At 40.6% G+C, this 16,232-nt stretch overlaps 1 protein-coding gene across 1 annotated transcript in view; it reads left to right on the forward strand.

Moving 5' to 3' along the window:
• The first annotated feature begins 6,760 nt into the window (after positions 1-6,760).
• igsf3 (immunoglobulin superfamily, member 3) overlaps positions 6,761-16,232 on the forward strand; it is a 34,516-nt gene continuing 25,044 nt past the window's right edge. Inside the window, exon 1 of the mRNA XM_052015329.1 lies at positions 6,761-7,257. Within this exon, the coding sequence (XP_051871289.1) occupies positions 7,188-7,257 (70 nt within the window). The 5' untranslated portion in view covers positions 6,761-7,187. The remainder of the gene's footprint in view (positions 7,258-16,232) is intronic.

Genomic DNA, 16,232 nt, shown 5'->3' on the forward strand with positions numbered 1-16,232 from the left:
TGAAATAAAATATATGGAAACACAGTCTAATTATAAAATTACCACACACAAAATAATTACAGAGGTTTTATCACTGGTTCATTTCAAGGTATGTCTATGTTATGTTTTAAACAAAAAGCCTTTTTAAATGGTGTTAATTGATTTTTTTTGTATTTTCTATTAGTTCTTTACTTCAATTTTTGGGTGGAATACCTTGTCAAACATCGTGGCTGCAGCTTTGTACACCTCTACAACTTTATTTTGTATTCTGCATCATCAGAACCAACAATGAAACAAATCATTTATTGATAAATCCCCCATACACCAACTTGCTCTGGGAACCAAAGTGTCTTTACAAAATGGAAATGATTTAGCAGCACTCTCCCACCCAGGCTTCAGGCTATGCAAGTTTTATGGAACTTATCTCCACCAGTTCCATTTTTCTTATCTATCATTCAAGGTATGTTCAAGGTACTCAAGGTGGAGCAGGTTAGTGCAGGAAAATGGTGTTGAAGTATATGATCAGCTATGATTTTATTAAATATCATGGCAGACATGAGGGGCCATTTCTTATGCTCCTCTGCAATATTTTCTTTCTGAATGTAGTTTCTACTTGTAGGCATTTGAAACTTTTATCTGGTGTCAGTTTGTTTCCTTCTGCCTTCATTTGACCCTGATTTGAGGTAGTTCTGTACAAATTAACCCTTTACGTCCCTCCCTTCATTGCTTTATTGGTTATATTTCCCTTTTGTTTCAAGTTAAACTTTTTCACTTTACATTTTTACTTTTTCTTACTTAATGTTGATGCTAGTAGGAAAAGAATTGAAACCTACAAGTTAGGGAGATGCTAGTTTCGTGCAGACTGGAAGCTCAGAGTTGCTCCTGTGGACTGAATGCTGGTGTTCTTTGAATCAGTTGCACAATCTGCATTTGATTTCTCCAATACAGGAAAAATAAACATAGTAAGCACTGAATGTGATATACTAGATTGGGAAACATGCAAGTGAATTACTGGTTTATCAGGAAGGCCTGTTTGGGTCCCTGGATAATGGGAAGGGAAGAGGTAGGAGGGCAAGCATTGCATCTCCTATGGTTGCATGAGAAAGTGCTGTGAGAAAGTGGTTGATGGGGAAGGAAGAGTTGACTGGGGAGTCCAAAGGAAATGGACCCTTTTTCTCTTCTTTTGGAATTCAGAAGATGTGTCTGTTAGTGGAATCTTGTTGAAAGTGGTGGAAATTATGATGGATGGTCCATTGAATGTGAGGGCTGGTGGGTGAAAAGCAAGATCCAGGGGAACCCAAACTTTACCCTGGCTTGGTGGGGGAGGGGCTGACAGCAGAGGTGCAGGATATAGATGAGACCTGCTCATGGGGTCTGCCAACCATGGAGAAGCCATGGCTTGGGATAGAATGAAGTACCCCAGAGATATTCCCTTTGTCCCAACCATCCCTTCCCCACCCTTCACTGCAACTCAAAATTAACTTGTTTTCTCACTTTCCCAGTTGTGATAATGGGGCTTCAATCTGAAACTTTAACTCTTCTGTTTTCCACAGATGCTGCTGTTAGCGCTTCCAGCATTTATTGTTTTCATTTCTAATTTCCAGTATTTGCAATTTTTATTTTGGTTTTTGACTCCAGAGGCAGCATGGTGGCACTGCTAAGTAGAGCTGCTGCCTCACAGCTCGAGACCCGGGTTCAATCCTGACCTCGAGTGCTGTTGGTGTGAAGTTTGCATGTTCTCCCTGTGACTTCATTTGTTTCCACTGGTTGTTACGGTTTCCTTCCACATAACAAAGGCATGCATGCTGAAACATTAATTGTCCACTGCAAATTGCCTCTAGTGTGCACTGAGTGGTAGAATCGGGGGGAGTCTATGAGAATGCGGAGACGAAAAAATTGGGATTAATGTCGGATTAGTGTAAACGGTTGGTTATTTGTCAGCACAGACTTGATGGGTGAAGGCCTGTTATTGTACTATACCTCTCTATGACTTTAATCTTGACTCTTGCCCCCTTCCAAACTTGGATGGACTTCTAAGCATCACTACTGCCCATGATTGATGCACTGTAGACAAATAAATCCAAGAAATTGGAACAGGAGAAGGCCATTCAGTCCTTCAAGCTGCCTCCACGATTCAATCTCCAGGCTGATTTTCTCCCTCTACTCAGGTCCCTTGAAATATTTGGTATCCAAAAACAAATCAATATCTTTTAACTATGCTCCATGGTTGAGCATCTGTAGCCTTCTGGGGTGGAGAATTCCAAAGATTTGCATCCCTTTTGAATGAAGAAGTTTCTTCTCACCTCAGTCATAGAAGTTTCGGCACTTATTCTGAAACTGTAATTTATAGCTTCCGACTTTCCAGCAGGAAGAACATGTTCCCGGTGTCTACCCTGTCAAGGCTCTTAAGAATTTTATTGGGAGATTACCTTCATTCTTCTTAACTTTAGGGAGCATAGACTGTGTAATCACTCTTAATAGGACAGTCCCCTCATTCCAGGAGCCAGACTGAAGTCCCTGAAGTTAAGTTATATAAGGAGATGTAACCTGTTCATAGAAATCCAAATGTGATCTCACCGAGGTCTTAATCACAGTAAGACCTTTATATGTCATAAACTTTATGTGCTTTTCACTTCATAATAAAGCCCCAGATTGCCACTGGCTTTCCTACTTCCTAACTGCACTGGCTGGCAGGTTTATTTTCTGTGATTTATGCAGAAGGACACCTAGTTCCATTTGATTACTAAAATTTCCTAATCTCTCACCTGGCAACCATTTTGTTTTACTATTGTTGGCATTTATTTTTAATTCTACCTAATGCTCTCTCTGGGGTGTTAAATACTGGGAACATCCAGTGCTGACTTTGTATATAGGTTGGGTGATCTGTGGGCTAGATTTTAGGATGCCTGGTGCCACACTTGTTATATTAAAAAAGTTCAGCATACAATCAAGCTCAAGAGGACCTCTTTGGGTGAAATCCTTTGCTCTATTCTGTCAACTAATAATGTATAAATACTATCAGGTTTGAAAAGTGATGGAATTCATCTAGAATTTATCCTCAGCAGCAAATATGGAACTAGTCAAATTTCTAGGGAAACCTTTCCAAAAAGGGAAAAACTCATTGGAAATTTTTCACATGACATTTCCTCTTGTCATCAGCCTGTGCCATGGACCATTTTGATTATATTATTGTCTTTATCAAATAAAAATAATTTTGTGCATATGGAATATCACAATCTTTTCTATTGTTATGGTGCCTTTCCTATGAGAATATTCAGGAGGCCTGTCCATAGGTTTCTGCCTGATTTGGAACGTGAATCAGAAGGTGTGAGCTGGAAGTAGAACGGACATTAATCGCACTGTCTTTCCATCCACATTTGTGCCCAGCTTTTGTCCTACTTCGATTTATGCTTGCCAAGAGAATATCCTGCCTTAACCAAGGAGAACCAAATGTGAAGATTAATAACTGGCCAGAGCTCTCCTGCACACAATTTTCTGGCACACCCAATGCAGATATAAATCATGCCTTTATGTTATCGGTCTCTAAGGTTGCTAAGTAGTGGTAACTAAACTATTTAAAGATTACCATCATTAGAGGAAGCATATTCAGCTTTTCCATCCCACTTGTTTTATTTGTATTTGGGTTTTCACCTTCTTGCATTCTTTAATCATTCGTTCCACCCTGGCACCCTTGTCACCAATGGGTTTCTCAGTGGAATTCCCCCTTCTGTTTTATTAGAAAAAATAGGAAACCACCCACGATCAAGCAGGTAATGCAACACATTAGATGTTGTTCAAGGAAATGCCTTTTGAACCACCCCTATTCCAGGCCTGATGTTCAGGAACTTTGTCATTAAATTTTTTAAATTTTTTTTAAATTTTAAATTTTTAATAATTTTATTTACAGTGTAGTAACAGGCCCTTCCGGCCCAAAGAGTCCGCGCCGCCCAGTTTAAACCCAATTAACCTACCCGTACGTCTTTGCAATGTGGGAGGAAACTGGAGCACCCAGAGGAAACCCACACAGACACGGGAGAACGTACAAACTCCTTACAGACAGTGATGGGAATCGAACCCCGATTTCTGGTGCTGTAATAGCATCGTGCTAACCGCTATGCTACCGTACTGTGTCATGAACCAGCCATGACAGACAACCCCTCATCAAGCCTTGTTTCTTTCCCTCCCAGGAGTCCAGCAACTTGTCTGAGTTCTCCCTCTAAGCCATGCAGAGGATGTGACTTGCACGTGGTGCATGTTTCAAGATATTGTGGTGGACCACGGCTAATCAGGGGTGACTCGTTCCTGTAGTTCTCAAATACTCCTAACAGGAAGTGAAAGATACACTTCAAGGACACAAGTTTCTGGTGTTGTTGCAACACCTGCAGGGAGGGTGGATGACTCTACCTACTGTAGTACCTTTGCAAAGGAAGGAAGTGGTCCATGCTGTTTTAAAAAAAATAAATTGTGTGCACAATCCAGAACTTGACAAAAAAGTATCGCATCCTATCATGTCCTGAGAGAAGCTGTTCTTGCATGTACCGGCTGTGAGAGCAGAGCAGCTGTGTGTCAGTAAGACTGAGGCGAGTCGGGTGTCTGACCTTTCATCGTTTTTGATAATCCACAGAGCTAATACCCTCAATACTCTCCAGATAGAGGCTCCTTATGTCTGAGTTTTTCTTTAAAAATGATTGGAAATATTAACATGCAGGAGTTGTCTGCATGCACTTGGCGAGGATTTAGTTTGGTTTTAACAACTGAAAGCAAGTCTTAGGACCACTTTAAAGCTTTCTTTTCCTTACCTAAAATGTACCCCACTAAAATCATATCAAATACAGACAAAGGTACCAGGAAGGAAAAGGAAGAGCCTGAGGTACTGTTTGCTCAGGCCAGGAGGGGAGGGAGAGTGCACAAACAGTAATAAAGCAAACGGAGAGCTGTTGTTTTCATTGTTTGTGGCAATAGGATTTTAAGGTTACCTTTCAGTCACAGAGTTACTGTAGTCAGGAAGAGGATGAACTGGTCATTCGTGGGATTGTTGGCTAAAAGGTCATGAGTATTGCAGATAGCTTAGCTTGCAGTAACTAGGGGAGAGTCTGGAAGGGGATTCTAGTGTCAGCTGTTCCATTACAATTGCTGTAATCTTCCAACCACCTTTAAAGGCATTTCACAACAGATTAAGGAAGTCTGGTTTATTATCATTTACATTTTTAAAAAATCCCTTGTCAGAACTCTTGCACAACTGATGATAATCATATTACTGGCCTATTGTAAATGTAGAGTGCAGAGAAAGTCTTACACTGTAGAGAACGATGATCTGTTTTTTTTTGCCCACAAAAATGGGTAAATGTTAAGATAAAATGCTGGAAACACCCAGCAGGGGAAACAATGATAGCAGGGTGGTGCTTCATGTGATGCAACTGTCTCACAGCTCTCGCAGCTTGATTTGATTCTGACCTCAGGTGCCGACTGTGTGGAGTTTGCACATTCTTCCTGCGACTGCATGGGTTTCCTCTGGGTGATCTGGTTTCCTCCTGCATCACTAAGATATGTGTCTGGGTAGGTTAATTGGTTCCTGTAAATTATGCTCATGGAGGTGAATAATAGGAGAATTGGCAGTGGGGAGGGGCTATGTGTGACAGAACAAGTTACAATCAGGTATGTGAGGGAATGGGATCGTTCTGGGTGTCACCATGCACTCAACAGGTCAAACCACCTTCGCTATCACACAGAAATACGGAATGAACAGATTTAATGTTTCAGGTTGAAAAACTTTCATCAGAACTGCAAATGAAAAGAAAGCCAGTTTTAATTTTGGGGAGAGGGTGGGCTGGGTGAATAAAGTGAAATCAGGATTGCTGCAGGGATAAACTGTTGAAGAAGTAATCTGGTGGATGGTTTAAATATCAAAATAAGTCATTAATTTCAGCCTCTGCCACAATCTTTGTAAGTTTGTCACCTGTTCCATCTCTGTCCCTGTCCACTGTGTGAAGATAAAATAGCTTTGAATTGAATAATATTTTAGTAGTAAACTCCCCTCCCAATCCAATACTCTCCTGATCAGCCTTCCACATTTGGCTTGGTTAGCACCATCTGAGCCAGGCATCCTGTGTTCTACCTTGTTCATCGTACCCTTTGGTCCTTGCCTTTCATTGGGCCTACATTGCCCTTTCCAGACTCCGTTACATCTTCCAGCTCAACCAAGTCCCTGCTGAGCTTTTTATTCCTCTAGGACCTTTTATATATTCTTCCTTCCCTTAGGTAGCTGACCTGTCAGCTCTCCAACCCCCAAGTTCTGCATTTCCCTCCCTAGACCACCCTCCTCTCCCACTTCAAGACCCTTCCCATATCTCGATTTTAGTTTTGGGATTCGTTTTATCTGATTATGGCCCTGTAACGCACTGTGACACTTTTAAAAATGACTTATTATTTTTCTGCTTTAATAACATATGCAGGTACTTTCCAATTGAACCTTGCTTTAGGGCTATTTACATGGGTTGTAGAAGTAAGAGTCTGCATTTCTGTTCAACACACTGTTCATCAATCCCCGTGCCCTATTCCTCTCCCCGACACATAACACAATGTTCACTCCGCCCCTCCAATCATACACACACACACAATTCACTTCCTTTTCTCCTCCTCCAACAAACCGCTTATTGCCACCAGCTCACGCATTCAGAATGTGCACTCTCACATCCCCCTTGCGCGCACACACTCATTATCCTCCCCCACATTACTTACTCTCTCACCGTCCATGACTACTGACACTATTGCTGACTTACTGACGTGTAAAGCTATCACACCAGACAGCCAATCCCTATGTTAGTAAATATCGAGATCCTTTGACATCTGCCTGTTTGAAACCACAGCTGCTGTGATACAGTGACCCATTTTTGGAAGAGCTTAAATTCTAATGAGAACAAGCGTGACAGCACAATTCACACCCTAAGGAGGATTCCCCTTATTTAATTAGTACCTGAGTTCACGTGCACAGCATATTGAAGGCAGGAATTGTTACTCGGCGGATTTCTGCAAATGTCAGTGCAGTGAAAAGGGAATACTGGACCTAAGCCACTGCTGGTACTTAGTGGTTTAAAGCTTTTTACATGGAACTACTGCTCATACTCGTGGTCAAGAGAGTCTGCCAATTGTTTCTGAAACTTCCTTTGCAGTTGAGTGCGGGGCAAACTGCCGCCTAAACTCAGGGTGAGATGGAGCGGCCCCGTTTGACACTTGTGAAGATTGAAGCATTTCTTATATTTTATTTGATTCTCCCATTTGGTGAGTAGTCGGTTCTTTCGATGTACCTCATTTGCCGTGTGGACTTGGTGTTCCTGTATTTCATGTTACGAAATGCCAAAAAAGGATTTAGCTCTGCCAAAAAAATGACGACTTTGAAAGCCGCACCTTTTTACAACTGCTCAATCAACAATTGTAGATCAGAAAGTAGTAGCAACAAAAAGCTTCTTATCGTGGTAATTATTAAACTTTTCAGAGAAAGACAGACTTGGATTTGTATAAAGTCCTTCATGTCTCTGTTGGTATTTATATTGTATGAAATACCCGGAGGTACAATTGTACTTTATACTGTTTCAGCAAAATTGATTGAGAGCTAGTCACATTTGGGAGTGTTCTGCAAAAATAGTACCACGCGTTCTTTCACCTGCTCCTGAGAAGGTAGAATTGCTTTTAACACTGGAGTGCCAGTCCTTAATTATGTCAGAATCAAGTTTATTGTCACTGACATGTTGTGAAATTTGTTGTTTTGCTGCAGCAGTAGTACAGTGCAAGACAGAAAAATTACTGTCACAAAAATAAATAAATAACTCTGAGGTAAGAGTGCCATTGGTAGCAGTCATTTGAATCACCTCACTACAATCAAAGGAGCCTCCCAAAACAAAATGTGTGATGGATGACAGTGACCATGCATCACAAGTGCTACATTATTAAACGTTTGCAATTGCAAATAAAACTTGGAAATTCTGGAAACAATTCAGTAAGTGAGACAGAAACGTGGTAAAAGACCAAACATTTATCCGAAGTAGGTCGACAAGCTTTCTTCAGGAATGCTATTGTAAAGCTTGTTCTGAAATTTACAATGGTGCTCTGAAAAATTAGCCTGGCTCCCTCCAGCTTGCCTGTTTGTTCCAAAATTCACATGTCTTGGTGATTGTGTACACTTGGATAAATGTTAGTTTTCCTCTTATCTGGCTAAAAATGAAGGACACTCTCCCCAAAGTATCAGTGTGTCAGTACAATGCACAGTCGCTACTCTAAACACCGCTCAGAACATTTTGAACTAAGCACTTTAGAAAATGTTTGTTATTTACAATCATGGTATCTAGATATGCAGCAGAAGTTTTTCAGTAAGTACTTGTGGATTAGGCCTCACTGAACTTGCAGTGAACTTAATTCATTAATAAGAACATTAAAAATAGAAGTAATTATTTGGTCCCTCATCTCTGCTCCTCCATTCAATAAGATTATGACTGATCTTTTACCTCAGTGCCTCCTTGCTGTGCTAATCCCTTGATTCCCTTAATATCAAAAAATCTATCAATCTCCAGTCTTGAATATACTCAGTGACTAACCCTCCACAACCCTTCTGGTAGAGAATTGAAATGATTCACTACTCGTTAGGTGAAGACATTTTTCTCATTTGTCCTGAATGGTTGAGCCCTTACTTTGAGACAGTGACTCCTGGTTCTAGACAACCCACCCAAGGGAAACGTTATCCCTTGTATGTGGTCTGACAAACTGTGTATATATTTTATTTTAGAAAAAGGTATTTTTTAATGAGATTACCTCTCATTATTTTAACCTCAAGAGCATATAGGCCCACTCTGCTTTATTGCACCTAACAGGAGAGCCCTCCCGATCTGGTTGAACTCAGTGGGTCAGGCAGCATCTGTGGGGACTGACGGATGGCTGACATTTTGAGTCAAAACCCTCCATCGGGACTCTGCTCCAGATTCCAGCATCTGCATTTTCTTGTCTTCTCCCAATCTGGTGAAACAGTATTGCATTCCCTCTAACATAACTATCTTTTCTTGGGTAGAGAGACCAGACCAGTTCACAATATTCCAGGGCTTTATATAATTGCAGTATGATGTCTTTATATGTCCCTGTGGAATTTCCTTCTCAAATTTGATTGCATGCAGCTATTTGCCTCCATGTTGCATCTAGTTCACGATGGCATTACAAGCTGTGAACTTGAGCGATGCATCGCAGCAGACCCAATCTTAGTGCAGATTCCCATTCAGCAAGGTTTGTCATTGCCCCAGCATGTTTCTTAGTCTTTCTCATGGTATTACTGTAGTACCTAGCCTCCAACCGGCTTCCCATGGGAGTGGAGTGAATTCATGGAATGAATAAGAAATTGTTCGACTTTACTCCACCCTGCCTTCAAGTTGCAGTATGCAGACTGTGCTTGGGTATACAAGTCTTTTTCACTGAAGCCTGGGACAGATTGAGGCTCATCTTTCACATCGGCAGCTTCTAGATGCCCTGCCAACCTACCCCACTGTACAATACTGTCCTCCAACAATAAAGATCCACAATAAATCCTGAAAACTGTGGAATACTTCCCCTATCTTGAGAGATGACTCTCAGCAAAAACAAACATTGGTGACAAAATTCAGCATTCCCTCCAATATGTCAGCACAGTGTTCGGCTTTCTGAGGAAAAGTGTGTTTGAAGATCAGGACCTCAACCCCCCTGCAAAGGTCATGGACTATCAGGCAATAGTGATCTCTGCCCTCCTGAATCCTTCTGTGACATGGACCGCATAGAGTGGGCATCTCACAACACTGGAGAGATACCAACAACGGTATTGGTATTGGTGTCTGTGCAAAATCCTCCAAATCCAATGGTAAGATAAGTGAACCAATGTCAACATCCTTATAAGTGTGGTCAAAGAAGCCTCATTTGCCTCTGATGAATAGCTGATGTCATTTGCATGCCCAACAACAAACTTGTGAAAGAGATGTTCTATTCTGAGCTCTGTCAGCGGAAGAGGTTACTAGGTGCACAGAGGAAAAGATGCAAGATGGTCCTGGGGATTTATCTTCCGTGAAGGCATTGAGTACCTCCTCTCAATTTATGGAGACCTGCACTATATTCTCACCTACCCCTTCACAGAATTCTCCAACTATGAAGTCTGTTTCCTTTGTAAATACCATTGAAAATAATTCATTTCAGACCTCCCCTATACCTTCTGTCTCCATGCACGGATTGCCCCAATTGTCCCTCATGGGCCCTACATTTTCTCTGGTTATTCTTTTCCCTTTAATAGATTGCAAATGAATCCTTTGCTTTTTCTTTACAGTACACTTGCCAATTGGACTGAAACAAATTTGATAGCAATATTTGTATAAAATTAAACTTTATTTATACAGCACGGTAACAGGCCCTTCCGGCCTAACGAGCCCGTGCCGCCCAATTACACCCATGTTAACCTACTAACCTGTATATCTTTGGAATGTGGGAGGAAACCCACGGGGAGAATGTACTTTCAAAGAGCCCTGCCTTAATAACAGATTGTTCTATTTTATCTACTATAGGTGTGTGACTAACTGGTTTGTAGTTCTCTTTCTCTCTCCCACATTTCCTAAATAGCCGGGTCCCATTTGCCTCCTCCAAGTCTGTAGAAACCATTTCAGCATCAATAGAATTTTGGAAGATGACAACCAGTATTGGTAGATACCTCTTCAATACCTTGGGATGTAGGTCATCACACTTAAATAGGATTGCACATTCTATTAACCAAGCAGGTAGTTACTGTTTGCTCTAATAGTTGCAATCCAAACCAAAACTGATGAAATGTTCTGACGTAACATAAATACTGTGTAGTGAATATACGGAGAACAATTTCAAGGCTATGCTATGATTTTGAAGTACAGACAACAGCCATTGCTATACTAAGATTTCCGCTTCAGTTTAAAACTAATGAATCATCAATGCTCTACATCAGAACAGCTAAATTGTTAAACTAATTGTGATTTTAGGAAAAATATGGTTGATCAGTGTTACTCACTGATCAAGGCAATGGTTGAAAGTAACTTCAAAGTTGTTATCTACAGATTTATTGAATATATTGGATGCAGAATAACCTGGAGTGTTTGTACTTGTAATATAGAACCTTATGGTAAATGTCAAGCTAAAATCAAGTCCACGATAGCATAACACAAGAAAATGGATCAGGAGTAGGTTGCACGACCCATTGAATTTTCTTTACGTTTTTTCGTGTTGAAGGCTGATCTTCCACCTCACTACACTTTCTTGACATCTTGGCATTGCAGACTTTAATAACATGCAACCAGGAATGCATGTTATTAAACCTTGCAATGCCATAGTGTAGATGAGGATGTGCAGTCATGAAAGTGAGTCCTCAGACAAGTTTCAAAATCCTGATCATTCCACTGTGGAGCCAAATCAAAGGCTGGGGTTTCTCCACAGAAGCAGAATAAACAAGGATCAGTTCCATTGCTCTTGCACATCTCACAGTGAAGTGGTTACAGACTCGCTGTCAGGGGCCTGGGAGCAGGTTGGCAGCATGTCAGATATTTGAGTCATCACCTCACGTCAGAAGCATCAATGTGGTTTTAAAAAGTGGAAGACGGTATTAATTGTGCATGTCTCTTGCAACTGTTTTAAACCACTTCAATCATTCTGTTTCTGCTGGTACAGTTGTTCTGATAGTCTAACTATATTCAATTATTATAGGATGATTGATTCGTGTTGCATGATAATGAGAAACCTTTTCAGCCAATCACTTACCGAATCAGAGAAAGTTATAGCATAGAAGAATGCCGTTTTCTCAGTGGCCCAGTAATTTGTTGGTCCTGCCCCACTTTACACTCTTGATGTGAGAGTTTAAGTGTCCCATATAGACGTAGAAGTCAAGCATGCATTTTGAATGCTTGACCACATATTGCTGAGTGTGGAGGGCCCCAGCCTGCATTTGCTGAAGAGTCCTATGTTTGCATTCCAGATCCATGCATGAAATTTGCATTCGGCAAATGAAAGCAGGGATGTTGATGCCCATTACAGGTCCCCCTTCCAAAATTTTTTGGTGCCTGACAGCAAAGTTTCTGTGCAGACTGCTGTCAATTTTCTCAGGGCTTAACAGCCAAATCAATGCTATTTTAAGGGAATGCAGGAGGCCAGCTCTCTGTGGTGTTTTTAAAAACAGCCTTATTGAAGAGCTGGGATGAGTAGGCTTTGCAGTAAATTGGTTAGCCATTGGCAACCAACAACTCTACCTCTCAAATCCTGCTTCCACTCTGTTCATAGGCTCACGTGGACGATCCTCTTCTTTCTTGGGACCAGGGAGGAACCTCTTGGACCAGACAGACACAGACACCCTCAGTTTACTGGTAGTGAACAGAGGAGTGCAGTGGACCAATTTCATGGTCTGTTCATTTGCCACAAGGAGGGTACACTCTGTTCTTTGCCTCCCTATCAGAGCAATTGAGGCTGGTACCAGTCCCACTTGCCAACCACAACAACCTCTGGAATCCCTCCCACCCAAACCTCCCTGTATCTGTATCTCCTTCTGCTTCACATATTTTCCCAATGTTCCTTTAAGTGGTACATTTGGCTTGTAGTCACTTGTATTCAGTGCAAAGAATTCCATTCACCAGCCATCCTCAGAGGTAATTGACAATTTTAAATTGAAGAGCCTTCGCTGTTATTCCCTAACCAGAGGAAATATTAATCCTTATTCACACCATCAGAATTCCTCCATGGATTTTTTGTTATTCTCTTCTTTCCACCATGTTTCCTATAAAATTGAACTGGCTGAAGAATTTTCAAGTACATTTTTTCTTGTAAACTTTTCTTTGGGGACAAAAACCTTTAAAGTATGAGTGAAGGGCCATTATTAAAACAGCTTTAATACAGCATTAAACTTTAGCTGAAGCAATTTCATTTCTTTTGTCAATGAAAAAAGGCCAGGGAAGAATAGGTCACACTGAGAAGTCAAGAATTACTGGTACAATTTATAAAATTTCCATCTGAGCAAGGGGGGCCTGAACGTCATGTCCAATATTTCTATTGACTATAGAAGCACTGAACTGTGCTGATCAATGTAACAATAGAAAGTTGCACCTGTATAATGCATTTAACATATAAAATGTTCCATGGCACTTCAAAGGAGTGAAATTAGATAAGAATTGACACCAATTCTTATCTAATTTCCATTTGACAGCTCTGTGTTGTACATTGAGATTTTTTTGATGTATAGACCACTTTTAAGAATATTTCGAGGGTGAGGCTAGAGAATGCATTAAACTCCGTCAAATGATCACTCTCTACAAAATTCAAAATTAGACAACCCTGGTCTAGTTCCACACCATAGATATTTATTACTTTCATATCAATATGCTCCATGAAAGCTGCTTTCAAACTGATGCAGGTTTTCCTTGATGTAAGAGTATTTGATTCTTTGAGAGGTGTGCCTTTGATTTACAGATCTATTTTTCACCAGAACAAGTAATATATCACTCTCTACCCATGGGAATACTCAGTACCAAAATATCCATGATGTGTTCTGTTCAGTTTATTGATTTACAAAATCCTACTTAAGGAAATGTGTTCCAGGAATTCACCCCTTAACTTGAAAAATGACCGTACACCTTGCTATTGTGCCAATGCTTCTAGTTTGATACTTATTACTTAACTCTGCATCCTGTGCTGTGTTACCACAGTTGAAAGCCAGAGCTTATAGTACTAAGAGTTATGAGTGCTTATTGAGCATCAAATGATAATGTACAGAAGCTGACCTGTCAGCCTATCATGTTGCACTGACTCTTTACAAGGTTCTTCAGTTAAGCTGCATTTTTTTAAATATGTTTTCACATAAGATCTGGTTCCTAGAATTAAATCTATATCCTTTGGTTATGAACCTTTCTGCTACTGGGAGCTCATTTAATCTATTAAAACCTATCAAAACTATGAACGTCAAAATGAAATTTTCCTGTAATCTTCTGACTTGAGGAGAATGCTAAGTCTGCTGCACACCTTTTCCAAGTATCGGCATCCATCCTGCAGTGAGTATTCGCAGCTTTTGTGGGGGACTAACCAATGATTTTATAAATGCTTAGCGTAACTCCTTTGCTTTTATATTCTGTGCCTCTATTTAAAGAGGCAATGATTTATTTGTCGTGTCAACAGCTGCCGCCTTTTATCCCACCTCCTTCACAGAATTGCGTAATGTTCCGGGTGTCTCTGTTCCTGTGCCCCAGTTGAAAGTGTAAGATTTTATTTATATTGCTTCTCTTTATTCTTACTATCAAAATTGATCTTTCACATACTTCTGGTTTAAACTTAATCTGTCATTTATCCTATGTTTCCCTGAAATCTATTGCTATCCAGCTCGCTGTTAACCAAATTCATGGATTTTATGTGATCTGCAGACATTGAAATTATGTCTAAGACTGTGTCATTAGGATAGCAAAAGGATGTTTTGGTTGTTTGAATCTGTGTTAGAATATTTAGAATAGGAGATTATTCCAATAGGGAAGGAACTAGGCATATGTCAGTGCAGACAACTTGATCCCTAAAGAGTGATGGAAAAATATAATTAATAGAGCAGCATAGATAAAATAGCACTATTTGTTGAACTAGTACCCGTAAAGGATTCCAGCAGCTGGGTGGTAGAGTCCTTCAGTCTCCAGGTGATATCTGGTTGTGTTGTCCCTTCAGAAAGGAACAAATAGGTTGCACTGACCGTGAAGGCTGCAGGTGGAACATTGGGGTGAAAGACCATGGATGAGGAGCAGACTTTGGATGGAGGGGTGAGTGGGGGGGGGGGTTGGCTAACAATGGCATCAGGCACATATGTTTTGGGGAGGAGTCACAGTTCATTGTGGTTAAAGTTTAAACTTCCCTCTCCCTCCTCTGTCATTTTAGTGTACAATTCTTTGAGATCAAGGAAAGGTAGGAAAGCAAGTTGTGAGGAGGGCACAAACTCTGCAAAGGGATATAGGCAGGTTAAGTGGGAGGGACAAAATCTAGTAAATGGAGTATAATGTGGTGCGAGGTTATCTACTTTGGTAGAAAGAATAGTGAAGCATTGTTCACTATTGTTTAAATGCTGCTACATTTTGGGCTCTGGGTGTCCTTGTACAGAAAGTTAGCATGCAGGAATAACAATTAGGAAGGACAATGTTACATTGGCCTTTATTACAAGGAGAATGGAATATAAATTTAGGGAAATCTTACTGCCACTGAACAGTGGATTGGTGAGACCACATTGGACCATTTGTTCTGGTTTCCTTGGTTAAGGAGAGATTTCCTTATGTTAAAGGCAGTACAGAGAAAGGGTTGTCATTCACAAAGGTTGATCAGATTGAGCCTGTCCTCATCAGTTTAGAAGAATGAGCTGATAATGAAATGTACAAGATTCTGAGAGGGACTGATGAGATAGATGCTGATTGGATGTTTCTGTCACAGGGTATCTAGAACTCCATTTCAGAATAAAGAGTCACCATTTAAGATAGATGAGGAGGAGAGGCAGAAAGCAGAGGAGCTCTGAAAAATTAATAATCCCTGTAATAAATGAACTTTTCAATCATCCCAGAAACCAACTCATAAAAACATGAGCAATCTGCTCATTATGACAAGGCTCATAATAACTTAGATTACCAGTGGGATATATATACTCTAATCCATGTAATGGACTGGGTTTCTAACACTGTTCATTTGTTAAGTATCAAAGGAGTTTATTTAAATTATTCTCCTCAATCTTCATCAGACACATTTGATAAGCAGCAATTCAGTTAAAGCTGATGCCCTGAGATACTCCGGAAAGTTTTCCGTGTTACTCAAATTGCCAGATGCTTAATTAGTTTTGAAAATCTTGGGATTGGCCTGGGGGTAACGAAATGTGCTGGAAAAATAGAAATTCTTCCCTTTAAACATAAGGGTATATTATTGGTGCCATTTTCTTTGTAGCATTCACGCTTCACACACAAGGAGCAGAGACATTTATCTTTTATTGACAGTTCAGATGAGAATGGGTGGTGAGATCCTCTTTGGGAGTCAGTGTATTATTGACTTCAACTTGTGCGACTGCAGTACACAAATCAGGAATGCGCCCAAGGTTGGATGGTGGCACATCTGACCTCCCACTCTACCACAGGACTTGGCACTGAGGCCAGTGGTGGACCTCTGCCATTCTGGGCTGAGGCAGGGATACGTTTTGTATCTGGCCAGTAACCTTCATGTCAGACATGGCTGGTGTACTTAATATG

The sequence above is a fragment of the Pristis pectinata genome, chromosome 4, assembly GCF_009764475.1.
Source record: "Pristis pectinata isolate sPriPec2 chromosome 4, sPriPec2.1.pri, whole genome shotgun sequence".
Taxonomy (NCBI): Eukaryota; Metazoa; Chordata; class Chondrichthyes; order Rhinopristiformes; family Pristidae; genus Pristis; species Pristis pectinata.